The sequence below is a fragment of the Lonchura striata genome, chromosome 19 (assembly GCF_046129695.1).
Source record: "Lonchura striata isolate bLonStr1 chromosome 19, bLonStr1.mat, whole genome shotgun sequence".
Classification (NCBI taxonomy): domain Eukaryota; kingdom Metazoa; phylum Chordata; class Aves; order Passeriformes; family Estrildidae; genus Lonchura; species Lonchura striata.
This window is the reverse complement of record NC_134621.1, coordinates 10835837-10862929: the sequence shown is the minus strand read 5'-3', so window position 1 is coordinate 10862929 and position 27093 is coordinate 10835837. Positions and strand designations below refer to the sequence as shown.

General features: G+C 52.8%; 1 protein-coding gene across 1 annotated transcript in view; it reads left to right on the top strand.

The window, feature by feature from the left end:
* SLC39A11 (solute carrier family 39 member 11) overlaps positions 1–27093 on the top strand; it is a 91791-nt gene that overhangs the window by 49611 nt on the left and 15087 nt on the right. The window contains exon 7 of the mRNA XM_077787397.1: positions 17621–17690. Coding sequence (XP_077643523.1) covers positions 17621–17690 — 70 coding nt within the window. The remainder of the gene's footprint in view (positions 1–17620; positions 17691–27093) is intronic.

Genomic DNA, 27093 nt, shown 5'->3' with positions numbered 1-27093 from the left:
GGAGAGGTGAGGAAGGAGCTTTAAATTAACCACACACTCAAAAAAAAGGGGAAATGTCTGCACTGAGTGAAGTGGAATTGGATTTCATCCCTCAGACGAGGGGTCAGGGGGCGAAGAGGCAGGTGGCACCTCCCTGATTCCTGCTGTCACCACAGGAGGAGACAGCTCTGCAGAGGGGTGACCAAAGCGGCACCAGAAGGTTAAAGCTGCCCTGTCCCTGCTGCTCCAGGAGCACAAAGCCACCTCTGCAGGGTCACCGAGGGTCTCAAACCCTCCCTCACATCTCACAGGCCACACCAGCAACCTTCACCCCCAGAGAGGTGAGAGTGGGGCTCACCCTGGGTCGGGGGTGGCGCCGTGTGCTGGAAAAGTCTCTCCTCCAGCCCGAGCTTCCAAAGAAAGGCTCTGCAGTCTCTGTTGTTGGTCTCAAGGCAGTTTCTTGCAAGTTATCTAAAATATTTTCTCCTGGGGCTGCTGTGGTTTGCTCAGAGCTCAGGCAGAGGCACACACACACCCTGACATCCTCTCTGACCCCGACTGCTTCTTCTCTCCCCACCAGGGCTGCTGCTGTCTTTTATATGGGACAGTACGTGTGACATGGTTACAGTTTTTCCCAATGCCTATTACCTATATTAAATGGTGATTTTCTATCTTTTATATGTACATTACGTGTGACATGGTTACAGTTTTTCCCAATGCCTATTACCTATATTAAATGGTGATTTTCTATCTTTTATATGGGACATTACGTGTGACATGGTTACAGTTTTCCCCAATGCCTATTACCTATATTAAATGGTGATTTTCTATCTTTTATATGGTACATTACGTGTGACATGGTTACAGTTTTTCCCAATGCCTATTACCTATATTAAATGGTGCTTTTCTACTCTAAACCAATCTGTGAGTGCCAACATCACCAAGAACATGGAGGTGAGGAAGGAGAAAGTGGAGGAATAGGGCAGGCCCAAATCCAAAACTCCCCTGTACAGCACTCAAAAATTCTTCCCTTTACTTTGTGACTACTTCTACTCTAATATCTAAACTTTTGTGACTTCTTGTTCTCCCTGCAAAGTTGGTAACTCATTCCATGGCTCAAACCCAAAATCACAGCTGCTTCCAGCTGCCTGCCAGGGTCTCAAATGCTTCTGACCTGGGCTCGGAACATCCAAAAATGTCTGAGGGACATTTTGAGTTCCAACAAGGCCCTGCTGGGGCTCAGCCAGGGCTGCTCTGTCCCTGCTGAGCTCCCACCCCCAAATCCCCTCCTGCTCTCCCCAGGGGCTGTCCTGCAGCCCCCGCTGCTGCTGGTGACACTGGGGCTGCTCAGCAACGCCAGAGCCCTGAGGCACACCCTCCTGTCCGTGGGGATTTGTCCAAAATCACCTCCAGTCCCAAATGACAGAGGTGACACCTGAGCCTCCCCACAGGGCACAGGCTGCCAGCTGCCCTGGTGCCCTGAGAAATCTGTGGATAAATCAGGTGAGTGTGGGAACCCAGGGCTTCCCTCTGGCTGCCCTGCCTGCCCTGGGACCCTGGCAGGGGTCAGGAACCCCCTGGACAGAGCCCCCAGAGACACTGGCTGTGATCTCTGTCCATGGAAAAGAGTTTCCAATCTTACAGGATCAATTACCAGCTCTGAGTGTTTGATATCAGTAATAATTAAGTGTGGCACGGGTGCAAAAGTAAAATTTTAGGATTCTAGATGAGGGGTGCAAAGGGGACGAGATGGAGGAAATTGGGTGTGCCTTTTCCTTTTTCTCCTTCTTCATGCCCTCCATGTCTCACTGTGGTGTTGGCATTTTTCTGTTGGTTCAGGCTGGGGACACACTGTCCAACGTAGGTGACAGATATTGGCACGTTCTTGTAAATGCAGCCCAGGGAGTTTCTGGTATTTAATGTTTGTCACATCCCACTGAGGGCTCATCTCAGATTCCGACAGGTGAGCAGCACTCTGGGGCTCTGAATTCCCTCTGCTCTCCCAGAGAAAGCAGCGGGGTGCCAGCTGCAGGCAGGGTTTGGAAAGGCAGGAAACTCTGCCTCCACCAGCAGCCCTGCCAGAGGAAAGGCTGGCACGGGCGTGAGTGAAGTGGGATTTAATTGAAATTAGCACAGGCTCCTCCAGGGTGAGCACTCCTGCTGCTGGGGGTGCTCTGAGCCCTGGAACATCACCCCCTCCTCCTCAGGGAGTCCTGGAATGCTTTGGGTGGGAAAGTGTCAGAATCTGAGCTATTGATGATCCCGAGATTGTAAAAGTCTCTGTCTGTCAGCCCCCTGCCAAAGCAGAAGCCAGAATTGGTCTGTGCTGGTTTCCAGGTTGTTTATTCTGTTTATCTCTCACATGTTCTGCTGCCCTGCCCAGCTCTGTCCTGCAGGGCAGCGTGTGGGGCTCTGCCCTCAGTGGGATGTGACAAACATTAAATACCAGAAACTCCCTGGGCTGCATTTACAAGAACGTGCCAATATCTGTCACCTCCGTTGGACAGTGTGTCCCCAGCCTGAACCAACAGAAAAATGCCAACACCACAGTGAGAAATGGAGGGCATGAAGAAGGAGAAAAAGGACAAGGCACACCCAATTTCCTCCAGCTTGTCCCCTTTGGACCCCTCATCTAGAATCCTAAAATTTTACTTTTGCACCCATGCCACACTTAATTATTACTGATATCAAACACTCAGAGCTGGTAATTGATCCTGTAAGATTGAAAACTCTTTTCCATGGACAGAGATCACAGACAGTGTCTCTGGGGGCTCTGTCCAGGGGATTTCTGACCCGTGCCGGGGTCCCAGACCTGCCAGGGCAGCCAGAGGGAAGCTCTGGGTTCCCACAGGAAAAGACCTCAGAGCTCATCCAGTGCCACCCCTGCCATGGGCAGGGACACTTCCCATTGCCCCTGGGTGCTCCAAGCTGGCCTTGGGCACCTCCAGGGATGGAGCAGCCACAGCTGCCCTGGGAAATCCATTCCAGGGACTCCCCAGCCTCACAGGGAGCAATTGGTTCCTGACATTTCATGGAGATCTTCCCTCTTTCCCTTTCAAACCATTCCCCCTTGTCCTATCACCAGCTGCCTGTGTAAAAAGCCACACTCCATCTTTTTTACAAGCTCTTCTAAGGAAAATCAGCTTTTTGAAGTGCTTCAAATGTACTGAAAGGGCTCTCTCCAGAGCCTGTTCTTCTCCAGCTTCCTCTGGCAGCAACTCCTGGCTCTGCTGCTCCCTCTGCTTCCCCAGGAGCCCTCTGTACTCCCAAAGAGGTTTCCGGGTCATTCCCGAGGGTTTTCTGTCATTCCCGAGATTTTCTGTCCTTCCTGTGCCTCCAGAACTCTTCCCACAGCTCCGCATCCCTGGGAGAGGCTGGGATGCTGCAGGAGGGGATCCAGCCCGCCCTGGTGGGGCTCTGAGCTGCTGTGAATCCTCACTCTCACCCCAAACTCTGCCTCAGTTTCCTCTGCCTGCCTTCCCAAGCTCCATCCCTGCTGGTGGGGGACGAGCTCCCCATTTATTGCCAGCAGGGAATTGTTTCAGGGCCTTGGAGCCCGTTTTAGGGCTGAGCTGGCTGGGTCCTGGCGGTGCCTCTGTCTTTGTTTGCAGGCTGGGAGCAGCTTCTTGTGGAGGGCAGAGAATGGAAGCCCCAGCCCAGCCTCCCACAGTCACTGCGTGTTTGTGCAGGAAAGGTTGGATAATTTGTTCCAAAGCTGGGAATGCCAATGGAAAGGATAAATTGATAATGACAGGAGATGCCAAACTGCAGACTCTTGCTGCTAATTAATATTCATACATGCCGGCTTTAGCAGAACATTAATTATGTATTTAATCAAGCCCTGTTTATTCTGGTTTAGCTTTGTACCTTGGGTGGCTGTTAGGCTGAAGATTTCACATTAATTAAAATGTTACTGCTGTATCACAAATAACAATTAGCGAGGTGTGAGCTGAGCAGCCTCCCCCTTGTGCTGGGAGGGGAGGGACCCTCCGGGGCTGGATCCCGGGAGCTCCAGGGATGCTCCCGGGGGGCTCTGCCCTGCTCCCCGCTCAGGGCTGGCTCTGCTGCCTGGCTGCATGGCTGCAGGAGCCCCTGGTGCTCCAGGAGAGGACCAAGGCTCTGTTCTGCTCAGCCTCACACCCTGGGGGCTCGGAATTGCAGAGCTGTGAGGTTGGGGAAGCTCACCAAGCTCAGTCCGAGCTGTGCCCGGTGCCCCCCTTGTCCCCAGCCCTGGGTGCCACCTCCAGGTGTTGGAACTCCAAATGTCCCTCAGACATTTTTGGAGGTTCCAGGTCCTGGTCAGAAGCATTTGAGACCCTGGCAGGCAGCTGGAAACAGCTGTGATTTTGGGTTTGAGCCATGGAATGAGTTACCAACTTTGCAGGTGGAACAAACAGTCACAAAAGTTTAGATATTATAGGAGAGGTAGTCACAAAGTAGAGGGGAAATTTTTTTAGTATTGTACAGGGGGGTTTTAGCACCTGTACAGGGAGGTTTTTACTTTGTACATGGGAGTCAGAGATTTTAAGATGGAGGAATGTAGGCCGATCCTGTTCCTCCTCTTTCTCCTTCCTTACCTCCATGTTCTTGGTGATGTTGGCACTCACAGATTGGTTTAGAGTAGAAAATCACCATTTAATATAGGTAATAGGCATTGGGGAAAACTGTAAACATGTAACACGTAATGTACCATATAAAAGATAGAAAATCACCATTTAATATAGGTAATGGGCATTGGGAAAAACTGTAACCATGTCACACGTAATGTACATATAAAAGATAGAAAAGCACCATTTAATATAGGTAATAGGCATTGGGAAAAACTGTAACCATGTCACACGTAATGTACCATATAAAAGATAGAAAATCACCATTTAATATAGGTAATAGGCATTGGGGAAAACTGTAAACATGTAACACGTAATGTACCATATAAAAGATAGAAAATCACCATTTAATATAGGTAATGGGCATTGGGAAAAACTGTAACCATGTCACACGTAATGTACATATAAAAGATAGAAAAGCACCATTTAATATAGGTAATAGGCATTGGTAAAACTGTAACCATGTCACACGTAATGTCCCATATAAAAGACAGCAGCAGCCCTGGCAGGGAGAGAAGAAGCAGTCGGGGTCAGAGAGGATGTCAGGGTGTGTGTGTGCCTCTGCCTGAGCTCTGAGCAAACCACAGCAGCCCCAGGAGAAAATCTTTTAGATAACTTGCAATAAACTGCCTTGAGACCAACAACAGAGACTGCTGAGCCTTTCTTTGGGAGCTCGGGCTGGAGGAGAGACTTTTCCAGCACACGGAGCTCCTGAACCAGGCTGGGTTTCTGCCATCCAGCCCCTCCCTGGATGCCTGCAGGGCTGGGGACTCCAGCAGCCCATTCCAAGGCCTGGCCACCCTTCCCAAGGAGAATTCTCCACCCTGAGCTGCCCTGGCCCAGCCTGAGGCCGTTCCCTCTCCTCCTGTCCCTGTTCCCTGGAGCAGACCCTGACCCTCCAGCTGTCCCCTCCTGTCACGGTTTGTGCAGAGCCACAAGGTCCCCCCTGATCCCCCTTTTCTCAGGCTGAGCCCCTTCCCAGCTCCCTCAGGAGTTCTCCAGCCCCTTCCCAGCTCCCTCAGGAGTTCTCCAGCCCCTTCCCAGCTCGCTCAGAGGAGTCACAGGGATCCTATGGGGACTTCTGGTGGCTCAGGCAGACCTGGTGTCCCTCCCTGTGGCAGTCCCTCCCTGTCCTTCCTGAGGCAGCGAGGGGTTGCAGGTGTCGGTGGTGACAATTCCTGCCTTGCTTGCCCCTGGCTGGTGGGAAATGTGTGTTCCCCACCCTCCAACCCCACCCAGGTGACAGCAGGGACCTGTCCCGTGCCTGCCCCGGGGCATCCAGCCAGGACAGGCTGCTGCCAGCCAGACACAGGGGATGCTTCCAGCCCCAGCACGTTGCCAAGGAAACCTGAAATTCCCGATTTTCTTTCTGCTGTGCTGGGCAGAGCTGGGTGGACCCAGCCTGAGCCCATCCCAGGGTTATCCTTTGCTCCCTGCAGGCACAGCCTCACTCCTCTGCCTCCAGCCCAACCCCTCTGGGATTTTTCCCAAGATTCTGCTTCCAATCCAACCCCTCCAGGATTTTTCCCAAGATTCTGCCTCTAATCCAACCCCTCCAGGATTTTTCCCAAGATTCTGCCTCCAGCCCAACCCCTCCAGGATTTTTCCCAAGTTTTTTCATCCAGTCCAACCCCTCCAGGATTTTTCCCAAGTTTTTGCATCCAGCCCAACCCCTCCAGGATTTTCCCCAAGTTTCTGCCTCCACTCCTGAGCAGAGGGGTCTGGAAGGAGTAAAGGGACGTGGCAGAGCCACCAGGTCACAGGGTGAGGTGGCACTGGCGTGCCCTGCTCACCCCAAACCTCACAGAGGTTTCCTCTCCAGTTCCCAGTGCCACGAATCCATTAACGAGCTGGGATTGATTTATTTTTAATGAGGAGGAGCAGGGCAGAACCTGTGAGCTGAATAGGGAACAAATCCCTGCCAGGGAGGGCCAAAAGGTGGGAAGGAGACCCTTGGAGGTGCTGACAGCTCTGGGAAGGGTGACTGAGGCTCCTGGAAGCTGCTCTGGCTTGGGGGGAGGATTCCTGCACGCCCAGGTGGCAGCAGCCAAGTTCCTTCCCCTTGGGATTGAATTTGGAGGTGGCAGCAAGAGGCACTGCCCTGCTTTGGCACTGCCTTGTGGCGTTTTGGGGTGTGGGAATCCAGGGAATGCCTCTGGCTGCCCTAGCAGGTCTGGGACCCTGGCAGGGGTCAGGAAACCCCTGGACAGAGCCCCCAGAGACACTGGCTGTGATCTCTGTCCATGGAAAAGAGTTTTCAATCTTACAGGATCAATTACCAGCTCTGAGTGTTTGATATCAGTAATAATTAGGTGTGGCACGGGTGCAAAAGTAAAATTTTAGGATTCTAGATGAGGGGTCCAAAGGGGACAAGCTGGAGGAAATTGGGTGTGCCTTGTCCTTTTTCTCCTTCTTCGTGCCCTCCATGTCTCACTATGGTGTTGGCATTTTTCTGTTGGTTCAGGCTGGGGACACACTGTCCAACGTAGGTGACAGATATTGGCACGTTCTTGTAAATGCAGCCCAGGGAGTTTCTGGTATTTAATGTTTGTCACATCCCACTGAGGGCAGAGCCCCACACGCTGCCCTGCAGGACAGAGCTGGGCAGGGCAGCAGAACATGTGAGAGATGAACAGAATAAACAACCTGGAAACCAGCACAGACCAAATAAGGGGAGTGGGAATCGAGTGGAAAAGTGTGAAAATAGTTAAATAAGGGAAGCAGAATCCTAGTGAGAAAGAGGAAAAATGGGAATATAGAGACACAATGAAGCAGGATCCTGGTGAAAAAGAGGGAATATAGTGACAGAAAGCAAGCAGGGCCCTAGTGAGAAAGAAGGAAATAGGAATATACAGGCACAAAGGAAGCAGGATCCTGGTGAAAAAGAGGGAATTAGGAATATTTTGACACAAAAGAAGAAGGATTGTAGTGAAAAAGAGGGAAATAGGAATATAGAGACACAAAGCAAGCAGGATCCTAGTAGAAAGAGGGAAATAGGAATATAGAGACACAAAGGAAGCAGCATCCTGGTGAAAAAGAAGGAAATAGGAAAATTATGACACAAATGAAGCAGGATTGTAGTAAAAAAGAGGGTAGATAAGAAAGTTGTGATACAAAAGAAGCAGGATTGTAGTGAAAAAGAGGGAAATAGGAAAATTATGACACAAAGGAAGCAGGATCCTAGTGAGAAAGAGGGAAATAGGAAAACTGACACAAAAGAAGCAGGATCATGGTGAAAAAGAGGGAAAATAGGAATATAGAGACACAAAGGAAGCAGCATCCTGGTGAAAAAGAGGGAAAATAGTGACAGAAAGCAAGCAGGGCCCTAGTGAGGAAAAGGGGAAATGAGAATATAGTGACACAAAGGAAGCAGGATCCTGGTGAAAAAGAGGGAAATAGGAAAATTATGACACAAATGAAGCAGGATTGTAGTGAAAAAGAGGGAATTAGGAAAATTATGACACAAAGGAAGCAGGATCCTAGTGAGAAAGAGGGAAATAGGAATATAGAGACACAAAGGAAGCAGGAGAGTAGTGAGAAAGAGGGAAAATATGAATATAGTGACAGAAAGCAAGCAGGATCTTGGTGAGAAAGAGGGGAAATGGGGAAATAAAATCAGCTAGGCAGAAGCATGGTGAAAGAGAGGGAAAATGGGGAAATAAGGGATGCTGAACATTGCACAGGAGGAACATTCCACACCCCTCCAGCCTCATTTTGGGGTTTGTGCCTGATTTGTGGGGTTTGTATTTGATCTGTGGGGTTTGTATCTCATTTGTGGGGTTTGTGCCTGATCCATGGAGTTTGTGCCTCATTTGTGGGGTTTGTGTCTCATTTTGGGGTTCGTATCTCATTTGTGGGGTTTGTGCCTGATCTGTGGGGTTTGTGCCTCACTCCTGGGGTTTGTACCTCACCCATGGGGTACCCATGGGGTTTGTGCCTGTTCTGTGGGGTTTTTATCTGACCCATCGAGTTTGTGCCTGATCTGGGGGTTTGTGCCTGACCCATGGGGTTTGTGCCTCATTTGTGGGGTTTGTGCCTGACCTGTGGGGTTTTATCTGACGCATGGGGTTTGTGCCTCACCCCTGGGCTTTGACACCTCCCAGGTGAGCTCCCTTAGCACCTGAGGGGTTTGTGCCTGATCTGTGGGGTTTGTACTTGATCCATGGAGTTTGTGCCTGATCCATGGGGTTTGTACTTGTTCTGTGGGGTTTTTACCTGACCCATGGGGTTTGTGCCTGATCTGTGAGGTTTGTGCCTGATCCATTGGGTTTGTACTTGTTCTGTGGGGTTTTTACCTGACCCATGGGGTTTGTGCCTGATCTGTGGGGTTTGTGCCTGACCCATTGGGTTTGTACTTGTTCTGTGGGGTTTTTATCTGACCCATAGGGTTTGTGTCTCACCCCTGGGCTTTGACACCTCCCAGGTGAGCTCCCTCAGCTCCCAGGGGGTTTTGTACCTGACCATGGGGTTTTTATCTCACCTGTGGGGTTTTTACCTGACCCATGGGCTTTGTGCCTCACCCCTGGGCTTTGACACCTCCCAGGTGAGCTCCCTCAGCACCTGAGGGGTTTGTGCCTGATTTGTGGGGTTTGTGCCTGACCCATGGGCTTTGTGCCTCACCCCTGGGCTTTGCCACCTCCCAGCCGAGCTCCCTCAGCGGTGCTGGTGCATCCCTGCTGTTCCCAGCTGCAGTTCCGGGCGCTGCAGCTTTTGGAAGCTCCGAGCAGCCCCAGGAGGGTCCGGCAGAGCCCGGCCACCCCCTGTGCCGAGCTGGAGCAGCCCCTGGCAGGAGGGGGCTGGGGAGAAGGGAGGGGGCTGCTCATGGCAGCAGCGCTGGGGCTCCGTGCTGGGCTGCCAGATTGCAGTTCCTGGGAAAGGAGGTGATTTCCAGGCTGCTTGCTTTGTCATTAGCAAAAATTGATTGGATTCACCCTCCTGGGACAGGCCCTCGGCCTCCCGAGGGAAGGGCAATGAGCGCCAGATTGCATCTCAATTATGAACGGCGCTGATTATTTGTATGAATATGCTCCCAGATCCATTACAGGGCTGGGAACATTCATTTGGAGTGATGGGTTTGTTTTGTTTTTTTTTTTTTTTATTTTCGTGGGGCTGTTGAAATTGAGGCTGTTTTCCAATTGTTGATTTTAATGAGGATTTGGGAACCCGCCGGGGCTCAGCAGAGCGTGAGAGCAGGAGCCGGTTTAGCTGCACCCATTAATCTGTGCCTCGTCTGGGTGATGCCTCTTCCTGGAATTCCAACATCCCTCCTGCCCTGCCTATTCCTGGCTGCTCCCGGGCACTTGGAGCACCCCCCATTCCCACTGGAAGGGCTCCTTTTTAGTAAGGAAAAGGAGGAAAAGGTGTTGCATCCCAAGGAAGATGCAGGAATGGGGTGTTGGTGGGGACAGGGAGCTCGTGGGCAGCAATTCAATGGAATTTCAGGGCACTGGAGCAGGGTGCTGGCCCTGGGGCTGCCTCAGAGGGGTGGAAAGGTGCACATCGCAACGTCCATGGATTTTCTGCTCTGGGGAGAAAATCCGGATTTTCTGGGATTGGCTCCCGTGGCAGCTCCGGGGGGAATTCCAGAGGGAGTCAGGGATGAGTGGGGATGGCCCCTGAGCAGGGGGAGGAGAGAGGTCCGAGGGGATGGAGACAGAGCTGGGAGCGTTCTCCATCCAGAACGTTCCAGAACGTTCCAGAACGTCCCACGGCACTGACTCGTTAACGTCCTGTTAATTGTCACATCCCCAGCAGGGCTGGGACGTCCCCAGGTGACATCCCCAGCCATGTGGGATGCCCTCAGGTGAAGGACACAGGTGACATTCACAGGGGAGAGATGCAGGTGACATCCCTAGCCATGGCTGCTGCTCTCGGTGAGGGACACGGGTGACACCCCCGGGGCTCAGGTGACACCCCCAGGGCTCAGATGACATTCTCAGGTCTGGGTGATGCCCTCAGGTGAAGGACACAGGTGACATTCTCAGGTGAAAGATCCAGGTGCCACCACCAGCTCTGGGTGTGCTCTCGGTGAGGGACACAGGTGACACCTCCAGGTTTGGGTGCTACTCTCAGTGAGGGACACAGGTGACATCCCTGGGGCTCTGATGACATTATCAGATCTGGGTGATGCCCTCAGGTGAAGGACACAGGTGACTTCTCAGGTGAAAGATGCAGGTGACACCCTCAGGTTTGGGTGCTGCTCTCAGTGAGGGCTCCAGGTGACACCCCCATGGCTCCAGGTGACATCCCCAGGGTTCAGGTGACATTCTCAGGTGAAACCTCCAGGTTTCAGTGCTGCTCTCAGTGTAGGACACAGGTGACACCCCCAGGGTTCAGGTGACATTCTCAGGTGAAGGATGCGGGTGACACCCCCAGGTTTCAGTGCTGCTCTCAGTGAGGGCTCCAGGTGACACCCCAGGGCTCAGGTGACACCCCCAGGCTTGGCTGCTGCTCTCAGGCTGGTTTTGGCTCTGCTCCTCAGGGCTCTCCCCACTCCTCCCAGGCAGCTGGAGGCTCTGCACTGGGAGCAGCTGAAGGAAATTCCACGTTTTCCAGGCTGGGAAGTTTTCCTGCCAGCCTCAGGCTGGTAAGGAAGGGACAGGGTGGGTCTCTGATGTCCCCCTGTCACCAGCTCATCTGTCAAAAACTCATTTGGAGGCAGCCAGTGACAGGCACTGATAACACATCGGTGTTTTGTCAGCAGCAGCAGGCACAAAGGTGACAAAAGGCAATTAAATCCAGGATTTTCACCAGCTGGAATGAAATATTCCACTGAAATATGCATGTGGGAGCTGCTTTCCTGCCTTGTCCCCATCAGATCTCAGGTCTGTCACATTAAAGCAGTGGCCTGAGAAAGCATTTACGTGCTGGGAATGAAACTTTAAATATCTCTGATGGATTCAGGTGCTGTGGGGTCAGGAGAGCTCAGTTCCAGCAGGGTCAGTCCCTGCTTTTAGCTCAGTCCAGCTTGGGTAATTTGGGAAAGAATTTTCTGCTTCCAGAGAAGTATTTCCAGGATGGAGGAGTTCTGGGATGTTGGACAGTTGCTTGAATGCTTTAAAACCAGGTGGAATTCTTTAAAATTGGGTGGAGTTCTTTAAAATCAGGTGGAATGCTTTAAAATTGGGTGTAATTCTTTCAAATTGGGTGTAATTCTTTAAAACCAGGTGGAGTTCTTTCAAACCAGGTGGAGTTCTTTAAAACCGGGTGGAATTCTTTAAAATTGGGTGCAATTCTTTCAAACCAGGTGGAGTTATTTCAAATCAGGTGGAATGCTTTAAAACTAGGTGTAAAGCTTTAAAATCAGGAGGAATTCTTTAAAATTGGGTGGAGTTCTTTAAAATCAGGTGGAATTCTTTAAAATTGGGTGGAATTCTTTAAAATCAGGTGGAGTTCTTTAAAACTAGATGGAATTCTTTAAAATCAGGTGGAGATCTTTCAAATCAGATGGAATGCCTTAAAATCAGGTGGAATTCTTTAAAACCAGGTGTAATTTTTAAAAACCAGGTGGAATTCTTTCAAATCACGTGGAATGCTTTAAAATCAGGAGGAATTCTCTAAAACCAGGTGGAGTTCTTTAAAACCAGATGGAGTTCTTTCAAATCAGGTGGAATTCTTTAAATTCACGTGGAGGTTGAGTTGTCAGCTCCTGCTCAGCTGCTGCAGCTCCATGGAACTGAACTGAGGATTGAAATGAGGATTTGCTTTTGTGGGAGGAGGAGAAAAGAGGAAAGGGTGGGATGAGGATGGGCTGGCTCCCGTGGGGGTTAAACCAGGATTAGGAATAAGCAGGATTTCCTCCCGCCTCCCAAATTCCACCTGAATGCCCGCAAACCCTCAGGCGGCGGGGGAACCTACAAACCTGGCAAATCCTTGGAAATCTGCTTAATCCTTGAGCAATAATGGCAAAATGATGTTTCCTGGAGGGCCCTGGGCTTCAGGCTGCAGGGAAAAAGCTCTGAGTGGCAGTGCTTAAACTCTTGGAGAAATCCAAACCTCATTATGGCAAGATTAATTTCCCACTAGGAACTTAACAGCTCTTCCAAGAGCAGGATGAATAATGGATGAGACCTCGGCAGCTGGAGAAACCTTCCCTCCCTGTGCCGAGGCAGGAGACTGGGCTGCAGAGCCCCTCTGGCAGGACCTGGGGGTCCCAGTGCTGTGGGATGTGCAGATCCTGCAGGATTTGGGAAGTCTTTGGGCTCGGTTTCATCACAGGGATGGATTTTTTGGGATCAGCTCGGGGTGTCCGTGCTGGTAGCCACAGTCCCGCTCATGCAAAGGGGGTTCTCAGCATGCTAAATTCCCTTTTTATCACCAAAAAGAGGCATTTCCTGCTGTTAAATCCTGAATTCCTGCTGGTTTTCCCTGAGTTCTGCAGGCACTGTCCTCTGCTGAGCCCTGAAAACCCCTCAGGCACAGCTGGGGGTTTTGTAGGAAGAAGATTTTTGACAAATCCTGCTTTTCCTTCCATTCCTGCCTTCTTCTTCACTGGCTCGGGATTTAGGGGAGATATTGGGAAGGAATTCCTGCCTGGGAGGGTGGGGAGGCCCCTGGATCCCTGGAAGTGTCAGAGGCCAGGTTGGACAGGGTTTGGAGCCCCTGGGACAGTGGAAGGTGTCCCTGCCATGGCAGGGGTGGCACTGGATGAGCTTGGAGATCCTTCCAACACAAATTGTTCCAGGGTTTTAGGACTCCTCTGCCCAGGATGGTGCCAAGAGCCAGAAACTCCCCAGGGCTCTTTGGTTCTCCAGCTGCTGTCCGAGCCTGCAGCAGTGGGAGGATGGAAATGAAATATTTAGAATAAACCACAGCACTGGGTTGAGAGCATCCCACAATGCCTGCTCCATCCCATAATCCCTGCTCCATCCCACAATCTCTGCTCCATCCCAAAATCTCTGCTCCATCCCACAATCCCTGCTCCATCCCACAATCCCTGCTCCATCCCACAATCCCTGCTCCATCCCATAATCCCTGCTCCATCCCACAATCCCTGCTCCATCCCAAAATCTCTGCTCCATCCCACAATCCCTGCTCCATCCCATAATCCCTGCTCCATCCCACAGTCCCTGCTGTGTCCCAGAATCCCTGCTCCATCCCACAATCCCTGCTCCATCCCACAACTCCTGCTCCATCCCACAATCCCTGCTCCATCCCAAAATCCCTGCTCCATCCCACAATCCCTGCTCCATCCCCCAATCTCTGCTCCATCCCACAGTCCCTGCTCCATCCCACAGTCCCTGCTGTGTCCCAGAATCCCTGCTCCATCCCACAATCCCTGCTCCATCCCACAACTCCTGCTCCATCCCACAATCCCTGCTCCATGGGATCCGAGCTCCCCTCCCCTCCCAGCTGCTGGGCTGTCCCTGCTGTCCCTGGGTCCCCCTGCTGCCCCCACACCTGCCCGGGTGGCTCCTTGGCCGCTCTGGGACCATCCTTGGCTCATTTGGGATCTGGCTCCATCCCAGCCATGGGGACCTGGCCCAGCTGCCGTGTCCCCTCCTCCTCCTCCTCCCCCCGAGCTGTCCCCCCACGCTGCAGCTCCTCCCCGAGCAGCTCAGCCCTTCCCCAGCACCATCTGCTGCCTCCCGTGGCAGGGATTTGGGATCTGCTCCTGGATCTGGGATCTGCTCCCGGATCTGGGATCTGCTCCTGGGTTTGGGATCTGCTCCCGGGTCTGGGATCTGCTCCTGGATCTGGGATCTGCTCCAGGATCTGGGATCTGCTCCTGGATCTGGGATCTGCTCCCGGGTCTGGGATCTGCTCCCGGATCTGGGATCTGCTCCCGGGTTTGGGATCTGCTCCCGGGTCTGGGATCTGCTCCCGGATCTGGGATCTGCTCCCAGGTTTGGGATCTGCTCCTGGGTTTGGGATCTGCTCCTGGGTTTGGGATCTGCTCCCGGGTCTGGGATCTGCTCCCGGGTCTGGGATCTGCTCCCGGATCTGGGATCTGCTCCCAGGTTTGGGATCTGCTCCTGGATCTGGGATCTGCTCCCGGGTTTGGGATCTGCTCCTGGGTTTGGGATCTGCTCCTGGATCTGGGATCTGCTCCTGGGTTTGGGATCTGCTCCTGGGTTTGGGATCTGCTCCCAGATTTGGGATCTGCTCCCGTATTTGGGATCTGCTCCAGGGTTTGGGATCTGCTCCCGGGTTTGGGATCTGCTCCCAGATCTGGGATCTGCTCCCGGGTTTGGGATCTGCTCCCGGGTTTGGGATCTGTTCCTGCGTTTGGGATCTGTTCCTGCGTTTGGGATCTGTTCCCGGGTTTGGGATCTGCTCCTGGGTTTGGGATCTGCTCCTGGGTTTGGGATCTGCTCCCAGGTTTGGGATCTGCTCCCGGATCTGGGATCTGCTCCCGGGTTTGGGATCTGCTCCCGGGTTTGGGATCTGCTCCCAGGTTTGGGATCTATTCCTGCGTTTGGGATCTGCTCCCAGATCTGGGATCTGCTCCCGGGTCTGGGATCTGCTCCCAGATCTGGGATCTGCTCCTGGGTTTGGGATCTGCTCCCGGGTTTGGGATCTGCTCCCGGGTTTGGGATCTGTTCCTGGGTTTGGGATCTGCTCCCAGATTTGGGATCTGCTCCCAGATCTGGGATCTGCTCCTGTGTTTGGGATCTGCTCCCGGGTCTGGGATCTGCTCCCGTGTTTGGGATCTGCTCCCGTGTTTGGGATCTGCTCCCGGGTTTGGGATCTGTTCCTGGGTTTGGGATCTGCTCCCAGATTTGGGATCTGCTCCTGGGTTTGGGATCTGCTCCCGGGTTTGGGATCTGCTCCCAGGTTTGGGATCTGTTCCTGCTTCTGGGATCTGTTCCTGCTTCTGGGATCTGCTCCTGGGTTTGGGATCTGCTCCCGGGTTTGGGATCTGCTCCCAGGTCTGGGATCTGCTCCCAGATCTGGGATCTGCTCCCGGGTTTGGGGTCTGCTCCTGGGTTTGGGATCTGCTCCCAGATCTGGGATCTGCTCCTGGGTTTGGGATCTGCTCCTGGGTTTGGGATCTGCTCCTGGATCTGGGATCTGCTCCCGGGTTTGGGATCTGCTCCTGGATCTGGGATCTGCTCCCGGATTTGGGATCTGCTCCTGGATCTGTGATCTGCTCCCGGGTTTGGGATCTGCTCCCGGGTTTGGGATCTGCTCCTGGATCTGGGATCTGCTCCCGGGTTTGGGATCTGCTCCTGGGTTTGGGATCTGCTCCTGGATCTGGGATCTGCTCCTGGGTTTGGGATCTGCTCCCAGATCTGGGATCTGCTCCCGGGTTTGGGATCTGCTCCTGGATCTGGGATCTGCTCCTGGGTTTGGGATCTGCTCCCAGATCTGGGATCTGCTCCCAGGTTTGGGATCTGCTCCCGGGTCTGGGATCTGCTCCCGGGTTTGGGATCTGCTCCCGGGTTTGGGATCTGCTCCCGGGTCTGGGATCTGCTCCCGGATCTGGGATCTGCTCCCGGGTCTGGGATCTGCTCCCGGGTCTGGGATCTGCTCCCGTGTTTGGGATCTGCTCCCGGGTTTGGGATCTGCTCCCGGGTTTGGGATCTGCTCTCAGCAATTGTGGGTTTCCCTCTGCAGCAGGGACTCGCCGTGGCCTCGCCCCTCTGCCAGAGCTATTTCTGCTCCTCACACCAACCATTTGGAAGGGGAATTGCTAAAAAAGGGCTTTTTCCCTTTGCGTGCTGCTCCCTGGGCGAGCCACGCTTCCAGAGGGATTTTTGGGAGGAGCAGTGCCCGGCCTGGATTGGTGGGGCTCCGTGGCCGGATGGAGCCCAGGCAGGAAATTCCATTTTCCAGGGTTGTGCCCCAGTTCTGCTGAGCCCCCCAGGGCACCCCCACCCTGCAGGGCTCAGCCCCTGCTTTGGCTCCTGCCTGGCACATCTGGGGACAGTGGGAGCACCTGGCAGGACGTGTGACCCCCAGGTGTGGCACGTGCCACCCGTGCCCCTCCCGGAGCTGGAACCCACGGCGGGATTTTTGGGCCAATTTTTTGGGGATTTTTGGGATCTCCTTGCCCTCCAGCCCCCTTTTAGGGCTGGTTCTGCTCTGGTTTTGCCCCTGCCCTGGGCTCCAGGCTCTGAGGAGCTGCCAAGTGTTCTGGTTGAGGGCTCAGGGATGGGGATGTCGTGATTATCCCGGGGAGTTCTGCTTTTCCTGATGTTTCCAAGGCAACTGGGAACTCTCAGGGCCACAAACACGCACATGGTGCCCTCCTGAGAGCTCTGAGACTCCTCCTCCAGTTTCCCACCTGTTGGAATGCTCACCTGAGCCCCTCCTTGGAGGCTCTAAAATCCCTCCAGTTTTGGTTCTGTCCTCTGAACATTCCCCCCAGCCCTTGCTGGGAGGGCAGCGAGGCCACCAGGCTGGAAAAACCCCAAAAATGGGGATTTTAAACCAAGGGGGATAAAATATTGAGGCTTTGGTGCTTTCTGGAAATCAGGGTTTGTTTTGTTTTGTTTTGTTTTTTTCCCTGGGAAGGCTTTTCAGCTGTTATCCTTGTGGTTTATGGGATTAACTGTATTTAAAATTATGGGATTAGCCGTAATGTACAATAATCTGCAAGGCAGGAATTTTCTCATGGAATTTAGCTTTTCTTGTGCTTTGGAGCCTGTCCCTACAGGTGTTGTGCTGGTTTTGGGGCACAGAGAGAGGGGAGGGGGCACTGCTGGGAGCCTGGTCCTGGTGTAGCCCAGCTCCTGGGGGATTCCTGGGAGAAGCTGGGCTTTGGTTCTTCTGGAATGCCCCAAGCTTGGCTGAGCCTTTTGGAGCAGCTTTGCTGTTTTGCCCTGCTTGGCTCCTTGGTGAAATCCCGTTCCAGCTGCTGGGGATTGGGATCTTTTCTCCTTCATCAATCCAGAACCTTCTCCCCGTGCTGGAGAGCAGCTTGGGTCCATAGTGGGAATCCCTGGGCAGCGCTGGATTGAATTCTCCTGGATTCAAATCCAGGATCCCCCTGGGCTGGGCTCCTGTTCCCCCCAGCAGCACAGCAGGAGGGCTGGTGGGCTCAGGGCTGCACCTTACTGGTCCTTACTGGTTTTTCCCTGCTGTTTCAGAGGGCCTGGCAGTGGGAGTTGGATTCGGGGCCATTGGGAAATCCGAGTCTGCCACGTTCCAAAGTGCCAGGTAAGGCCCAGTCCTGCTTTTTGTGTGTTCCTTTGCCTCTTGGAGCTTGGCTGTCCCACCTTGTCCCGTGCTGGGGGGGGTTGGAGATCCATGGATTGATGAAACCTGCCTGGAAGCACAAGGGTGGCAAAGGGAGTGGAAGAAATTCCTGGTGCTGCTGCGTTTTCCTCACGCTGTGCTGGCCAGATGTGAGAAAAGGTTTCTGGTGCTGATGGTCCCGCAGTGGCTCCGTGGTTTTTGCCTCTCTGGGATCACTGGAGCTGGGGAGAGGCAGCTGAGTGTCCCAGTGGGTGCTGCTGCCTCTCAGGAGTGCAGCCAGGGATTTTGGGGTGTTCATCCTGCTCCCTTCTCCCTGTTAAGCATCCCTGGGGATGCTCAGCTCAGCACTGGCAGCTGCTTTGCTGTGGGGAGTTCCAGAGGAGAGGACAGGAGAAACGGGATAAGGCTGGGAGCTGGGGATGTGTAAATCAGGGGGAGATGAGGGAAACCTCAGCCTGGTAAATCCCTTTCCTTGGAGCTGGCAGCAGGAATGGTGGAATCTCCACCCTCCTCTTCCCAGTGCCCCTGCCTGGTGTCTCCGTGGCTCCCTGCAGGATTCCTTCATCTCCTCCTCCTCCTCCTCCTGCTGCTGTCCCACCTGAGAGCTGCTTCCAGACAGGATCCCTGGCACAGGGAAATGCTGGGATTTTCCCTAAAAGCAGCATCCCATGGTGGGAGCAGCTGCTGGGAAGCATCTGGTGGCTTTGTGTGCCATCCCTGCCAGGCAGGGACGCTGGAATTGGTGGCAGGGAAGGCTCCTGGTCCTCTTGGCATCCTGCTACCCCCGAGTCCTGGCATTCCTGCTCCTGGCAGAGCTCCCAGGAAAACCCTTCCTGGCACTGCTGCCTCTTGGGGGCATCAATCATGCAGCTCCTCCAGACTCTGGGATTTTGGGCACTGGGGACTGTCCTGCTCCTCCCAGCAGGGGCACAGCACGGCTGGCAGCGTCCACCCCGGCAGAGCTGGGCTGGGTGGAGAGGAGGAGGAAGGGAAAACAAACCTGGAATGGAGCTGGAAGGGAAAACAGACCTGGAGAGGAGAGAGGAAGGGATAACAGACCTGGAGAGGAGCTGGAAGGGAAAACAGACCTGGAGAGGAGAGAGGAAGGGATAACAGACCTGGAGAGGAGCTGGAAGGGAAAACAAACCTGCAGAGGAGAGAGGAAGGGATAACAGACCTGGAGAGGAAGGAGGAAGGAAAAACAAACCTGGAGAGATGGGAGGAAAGGATCACAAACCTGGAACGGAACTTGAAAGGATCACAAACCTGGAACGGAGCTGGAAAGGATCACAAACCTGGAGAGAGCTGGGGAGAAGGGAGGAATGAGTAACAAACCTGGAAAGGAGGAGGAAGGGATCACAAACATGGAGAGGAGGAGGAAGGGATAACAAACCTGGAGAGGAGGAAGGGATCACAAACCTGGAGAGGAGGAGGAAGGGATCACAAACATGGCGAGGAGGAGGAAGGGATAACAGACCTGGAGAGGAGGGAGGTAGGGATCACAAGCCTGGAGAGGAGCTAGAAGGGATAACAGATTTGGAGAGGAGGAAGAAGGGATCACAAACCTGAAGAGGAGGAAGGCATCCCAAACCCGGAGCGGGGCTGGAGGAGCTGCCGAGCCTTTCGAGAGCTGCTGGCACCTCTCAAACGTGCCGGGCTCTCCCCGTGCTCTGCTGCTCCCTGCCCTGTGCCCCTGCTGCTCTGGCCCTGGCACCTCGTTCCTGAGGAGAACGGCTGCAGTTTAGGGAGAAATTCCTCCCGGTGAGGGTGGGGAGGCACCTGGATCCGGGAAGTGCCCCAGGCCAGGCTGCTCCAGCCTGGGATAGTGGAAGGTGGCCCTGGCTTGATCTTTGAGGTCCCTTCCAACCCAAACCTTGCCATGATTCCTGCTGAAGGATCTGTGGGGTCGGACAGCTGGTTTTGGATCCGTCCAGGTTGGTTTTGGATCCATCCAGGCTGGTTTTGGATCTGTCCAGGCTCATTTTGGATCCATCCAGGCTGGTTTTGGATCCATCCAGGCTGATTTCGAGTCCCTCCGGGCTGATTTTGGGCCTATCCAGGCTGATTTTGGGTCCATCCAGGCTGATTTTGGGTCCATCCAGGCTGATTTTGGGTCCATCTGGGTTGATTTTGGACCTGTCCAGGTTGATTTTAGATCCATCCAGGCTGATCATCCTCCCAGCTGATTTTGGGCCTGTCCAGGCTGATTTTGGGTCCCTTCAGGCTGATTTTGGATCCATCCAGGCTGATATTGGGTCCATCCAGGCTGATTTTGGGCCTATCCAGGCTGATTTTGGGTCCATCCAGGCTGATTTTGGGTCCATCTGGGTTGATTTTGGGTCCATCTGGGTTGATTTTGGACCTGTCCAGGTTGATTTTAGATCCATCCAGGCTGATCATCCTCCCAGCTGATTTTGGGCCTGTCCAGGCTGATTTCGGGTCCCTTCAGGCTCATTTTGGATCCATCCAGGCTGATATTGGGTCCATCCAGGCTGATTTTGGAACTCTGCAGGATGATTTTGGGCCCATCCAAGCTGATTTTGGGTCCAGCCAGGCTGATTTTGGACCTGTCCAGGTTGATTTTAGATCCATCCAAGCTGATTTTGGATCCCACCAGGCTGATTCTGGGCCCATCCAGGCTGATTCTGGGCCCATCCAGGCTGATTTTGGACCTGTCCAGGTTGATTTTAGATCCATCCAAGCTGATTTTGGGCCCATCCAGGATAATTTTGGGTCCATCCAGGCTGCCCAGCCCCTTCTATGGCCCGGCACAAGCCGTGCCCCACAAAGACCCATCCCAAAGCTCCCATTCCCAATTCCCTGGCTGCCACAGATGCCACAGGGAGAAAAGCAGGATTCTGCAGCTTTACTCCCTGCGTTCCCCTAACCTTTGGGGATCAAAAGCTCCTCATACACCCAGCAGAGGCTCAGGAACAAAAGGAGATTTTTTTTCTCCCCTCACTGCTGGGGGAGCTGAGCAGGCAGGAGCAGCTGGGGCTTTTCCAAGGGCATCAGTCACGGGGATGAGGGTGGAGCAGGGAAATCCCAAAGCGAAGGGATCAGCTGGGAAGGGGCAGAGCCGCTGCCTGCCATCAGTGTCAGCTCCGGGAAATGGTTCCGGAATCTCCAGGAGGGTTGGAGGTCGTCCCTTGGTGTTCTGGAGGCTTGAAAAAGAGCTGGAATAGAGATCTTTTTAGATAGATTATGTTTATATAGAATATAAATTCTATTATAAATTACATTAACTAGAAATTCTATTATAAATTCTATAGAATATAAATTCTATTATAAATTCTATAGAATAGAAATTATATCATAAATTTTATAGAATATAAATCATATGGAATTTCCATGATATTAAATCATATTGAATTTATATTCTATGGTATTTATAAATATTGTATTATATTATATTATTATAATATTATACTATTATAATATTATTATACTGTACTGTATTATATTGGTATATATTATATTATTATATATTATGTTCTTATCTATTATTATATATATTTGTCCTGGTTCAGGATATGTTATATATGTATTATATATATATATATCTATAATATTCTATAATAATATTATATAAATATATAATATATATTTTTATATATTATAATATATATAATATATATTATATATAATATATATAATATATATAATATATATTTTTATATATAAATATACACTATATATTTATATAATTTATAGCATTTATATTTATAGAATTTATAGAAATAGACAATATTATCTATTTCTATAATTTATAGAGTTTATATTTATAGAATTTATAGAAATATATAATATTTTATTGAATGTGATGGGTAGTGCTGGCTCTGGACACATCCAGAGGGAAAATTGCTCTTTGGACACAGCTCTGGGTCAGGATCCCCCTCACATCCATTCCTTTTAATGGAGCAGCTCCGTGCCTCAGTTTCCCTGCTCCATCCCGCCTTTCCTTCCCCGGGTGGGACCGAGCCTCTGGGGCAGGCTGGTCCTGCAGAGCTGGGCCTCCACCCTCGCAGGAGCAATTCCTTCCCCAAATCCCGCTTGGATCCGTTCCTGGCTCCGCAGGGATGCCAAGGGCTGTCCCGGGGCTGTGAGCAGAGCAGGAGCTGCCCCACAAGGGTGCTCCCAGCCAGGGGCACTCCTGGGAATTGCTGAAACCCCAGAAATGAGAATTAGGGAGAAGGGAATCCCATCTTGGAACACGCCTGGAGCTTGGATGTGCTGGATCAGCTCAGCCAGCCCGGGAATCCATGGGCTCGGGAGGGTCCTGGGATTCTCCATCCCGCCCAACCCCCTAGAATCCCGGGATTCCCCATCCCACCCATCTGCCAGAATCCTAGGATTCCCCATTCTGTCCATCCTCCAGGATCCCGGGATTCTCCATCCTGCCCATCATCCAGAATCCTGGGATTCCCCATCCTGTCCATCCTCCAGGATCCTGGATTCCCCATCCTGCCAATCTCCCAGAATCCTGGGATTCTCCTATCCTGTCCATCCTCCAGGATCCCAGGATTCTCATTCCTGCCCATCACCCAGCTCATCCAGCATCCCGGGATTCTGCATCCCGGCCCTTCCCGGGATTCTCCTGCGCGTTTCTTTGCTGCCACCGGGTGTGCAGGCTCCGTTCCTGCGCCCGGGCTCCTCCGGGATCCTCCGGGAGCCGCGGCGGGATCGGAGCCCCTGGCCGGGATTTTCGTACGTGGGGAGAACCCACGGAGAGGCTGTGCCTGGGAATGGGAACGGGAATGGGAACGGGAATGGGAACGGGATTAGGAACGGGAACGGCTCCCCACTGCCAGAGGGCAGGGTTGGTTGGCTACTGGGAAGGAATTGTTCCCTGTGGGGGGCTGGGATGGAATTCCCAGGGAATTCCCAGGGAATGCGGCTGCCCCATCCCTGGAATGGGGTTTGGCAGGGATGGTGGCAGGTGCCCCTTTTGGGGTGTTCGGTGGGGCTGAGCTGTTCCCAGCCCAGGCAGGAGCATCCCTCGCTGCTGTGGGACCCTGCTGCTCCTGCCCCGCATTCCAGCGGTGGGAATGTTGGGAATCGCCGCGGGGTGGGAACAGCAGCTGGGGCCGAAGTGCTGCGGGCACGGGAGAGGAGCCAGCGCCAGGACAGCGCGGGCGTGCCCGGCGGGGGAGGCTCCCTCCCGATGGGAATGGGGAAGGCAGGAGCTGCTCCTGGCCGCCTTCCAGGCAGGAAGGTAACGAGAAGGGCAGCCATGGCTTGAAAAAGCCGCTCTGCCTCCTCGTGTTCTCCCCCGAACGGCGGGGGAGGGATCCCTCCCCTCCCCTCCCTTCCCCTCCCCTCCCTTCCCCTCCCCTCCCCTCCCCTCCCTCCTTGGGTGGCTGCGGTAACAGGAACCAGATGGGGCTGGAGCTGCGGGGAGCGGCACGGGCGGGCGTGGGCAGGGGACACGCAGGGGACAGGGAGGGGACACAGAGGGGACAGGCAGGGGACAGGGAGGGGACAGGGAGGGGACACGCGGGGGACACTCAGGGGACACCCAGGAGACACGCAGGGGACAGGCAAGGGTCTGACAGGGGACACACAAGGGATACTCAGGGGACATGCAGGGGACACAGAGGGGACAGGCAGGGGACACTCGTGGGACAGGCAGGGGACAGGCAGGGGACACAGAGGGGACAGGCAGGGGACACAGAGGGGACAGGCAGGGGACAGGCAGGGGACACAGAGGGGACACGCAGGGGACACTCATGGGACAGCCAGGGGACAGGCAGGGGACACTGTGGGACACTCAGGGGACACAGAGGGGACACAGAAGAGACACGCAGGGGACACAGAGGGGACTGACAGGGGACACAGAGGGGACACAGAGGGGACACAGAGGGGACACGCAGGGGACACTCGTGGGACAGCCAGGGGACACTGTGGGACACTCAGGGGACACAGAGGGGACACAGAGGGGACTGACAGGGGACACAGAGGGGACATGCAGGGGACACCCAGGGCTGTCTCCCCTGCTCCCCTTTCCTGGTGCCTTTCCCAAGGCTGGATGGAGCAGCAGAGGGACCAGGCCAGGTCCCTGCTGCTGCCACACCCGCCGTGTCCCTTCCGCCAAGTCCCTCCGTGGCTCCAGAGGGTGGCAGCAGCACAGGGGTCCCCGGGGTGATCCCGAGCCCTCACCCCATGGCCTGGGGTGCTGGGGAGCCGTGGCTGGGATCCCGGGAACACGGGGGGAATGGGGTCCCTGGTGTCTCTTTTCCTGCCTTTTCCCATCAGCAGCTCTTCCTCGGAGGATCAGCACGAGCGGCTGATTATCCCCTTCCCATCCCACCCCATCGTGGCAGCAGAGTGTGATCCTGAGGGATAAGTGGGGTGCAGGAGCCTCCCAAATCCTGAATGTGCCCCTCCCAAATCCTGAATCTGCCCCTCCCAAATCCTGAATCTCCCAGATCCTGAATCTCCCAAATCCTGAATGTGCCCCTCCCAAATCCTGAATTTCCCAAATCCTGAATGTGCCCCTCCCAAATCCTGAATCTGCATCTCCCAAATCCTGAATCTTCCAAATCCTGAATGTGCACCTACCAAATTCTAAATCTGCATCTCCTAAATCTGCCCTTCCCAAATCCTGAATCTCCCAAATCCTAAATCTGCATCTCCTAAATCTTGACTCTAGATCTCCCAAATCCTATATCTGCATCTCCCAAATCCTGAATGTGCCCCTCCCAAATCCAAATCTGCATCTTCTAAATCTGCATCTCCCAAATCCTGAATGTGCCCCTCCCAAATCCAAATCTGCATCTTCTAAATCTGCCCCTCCCAAATCCTGAATCTGCCCCTCCCAAATCCTGAATCTCCCAGATCCTGAATCTCCCAAATCCTGAATCTCCCAGATCCTGGGTGTGCCCCTCCCAAATCCCGCAGGAGCTCTTTGCTGTCTGCAGGAGCTCATCCCCATGCTGGAGGCGAGCACACAAAAGCCAAATCCATTTTCTTATGGAGTCTTGCTGCTTCCTGAGGGTTTTTTTTTTTTTCTGTCAAGGAGAAATTTGCCATAAAATGAATTTCCTCGGGCAGGATGGCAGGAATTCAGGAGTGTGCAGAGGGAACAGAGAACTGCTGGAAAAAACCTGTGCCAGGGGAATTTGCTTTTAACAGGAGAAGTGTTTGGGAATGAGCTGGAGGAGGAGGAGGAGGGTGTGTGGTGAGCAGTGCCTGCACCTTGGCTGGCTGATTTGGGCAGGAAAAGGGAATCTGGTGCACAATGAACTTGGAACCAGCTGGATTTCTGTGCCAGTTCCTGGCTGGGTGATCTCCTCCTCTGTCAGGAGCCCCAGCTCTGTGTTTCCAGCAGGTGGGATGGATGTTCCCTGCACCCTTGGCTGATTTTTTCTGCCTGCCAGTTGTGGTTCTGCTCTGGCTGAGCTGTTTTCCAGCTGGGATGTGAAGGGATGCTCTTCCAGTAGGAATATCTCTGTGTGGGTGCAGCTCCCAGTGACCCATCCCACAGTTGTGGGGTTAATTTAGGATCCCTTGTGGCTATAATTTCAAATATTTGATCCAAAGTTGTTGTTAAGGCTGGAAAATGGAGCCTGGGGAATGCCAAACCCTGGATTTTCACTGCATTTTTTGCTTGGATCTTGGGAAGCTGATGTGGCATTGGTGCTGCAGGATGCTGGGGCACCTTCCCTGTGCTCCTGGCACGGACAGGGCACAGCTGCTCCTCTGCTCCCATCCCAAATAAGCTGGGCCAGGGCAGCATGGGCCTCACTGTTCCAGGGAATAACCTGGCTGCTTGCAGGCAAAGCAATCCCTGTGAGTGTGACTGGGACTGAAGGATGGGGATGGAGCAGGGATGGATTTCCTGCACTCTCCCTGCACAAAAGCACGTGGAGATTTTCCTTTTCCAGGCCAGGCAGCTCCTGTCCCTGTGCTGGGAATGCAGAGGTGTCTGGGATGGCAATTCCATGGCAGTGCCCATCCTGGGCATCCTGCTGCCCCTCTGCATCCATGTCCCCATCCCACTCCTGTGCCTGGTCTCACGGGGTGGAGCCAGCAGCATTCCCAGCTGTGCCTTTTTCCCTGGAAAAGCCCTGCCAGAGGGCTGCTCTTCCCCAGGCCAGGGCAGGTCCAAGGGAAACGCCCTCAATTCCTCCGGCTGGGAATTTGGGGAGCAGAAGGAGCTGATTTGTGAAGCCACAGCTGCTCTGGGCACCAGAGAATCCAGGTTGGATTGGACACAGAGAATTTGGGGAGCTGAAAAGGTTTTTGGCCGGGCTGTGCCTCAGGATGAAGCTGAGGGTGGATTTTGGGGGGTTTGTCCCAGGGGACCCCCTGAGCTCCCCTGTCCCTGCTGAGCTGCTGGGCAGGGCTGGTCCCTCCTGGAGCCCCTCTCGGGTCTGGGGATGGGTTTGGAACTCGTTTGAGGCGGGATTTTTGGGTTGGTTTTGGTGCTGCTGTTTGTTTTTTCTCGTTTTTTACATGGGTGAGAAGGGTGAGTTCGGCTCGCTCCTTTAGAGCATCATTTAGAGGTTACAAGGTTTTTAGTTACAGGACTTTCTAAGGATTTATTGACTAATGAAACGCTACTAACAAGGATATTTGTGGTTTTGACTTAATTTTAGAATATTTCGTATGTTAGAGTGTAAGTTTTCTTAGCTAATTATGTTATGACAAACTTACAGCACTGTGTGCTAAATTTCTTGTTTATTTTAGTAATTGCTTTCATTTTTTCTGTATCTCAAACTTTGAAACTTTAAACTTGCTTTTACCTAACATAAGTATATATATGTATATATAGGTATATATATGTATATATATAAAAAAGATAAGTATATCTTATATATAATAAATATATATGTATTAAATATACTTTAAACTACAAATCTACATTCTCACTTCTAGTGCCTAAGGTTAGAAGCCTTTTCTAAGGTCTCAGATCAAATCTCGTATTTCATTTTAAGATCTAGTTTACAACCCCAAAAGTTGCAAAAATTCTTTATATTTCCAAGCCTAACAGGTTTGCTCCAGGGCTGATCCTGGCTCTCCATGGATGCTGGGAAGGGGGAAATTAAAATATCTATCTATCTATCTATCTATCTATCTATCTATCTATCTATCTATCTATCTATATCTGTCTGTCTGTCTATATATTATTTATATTTATATTTATATTTATATTTATATTTATATTTATATTTATATTTATATTTATATTATTTTTGAGTTTTATTATGGCGCAGAGTTAACCTGGGGGTGCCCAGCTCAGCCTGCTTTGGTTTCCCATGGACCATCCCACCCCCATCCTTGATTCCCTCCATGAAATCTCTGTTGGGACAGAGGGGAAAGTAGCAGGGAAGTGATGGAAACAGAAATATTTCCCCCCCTG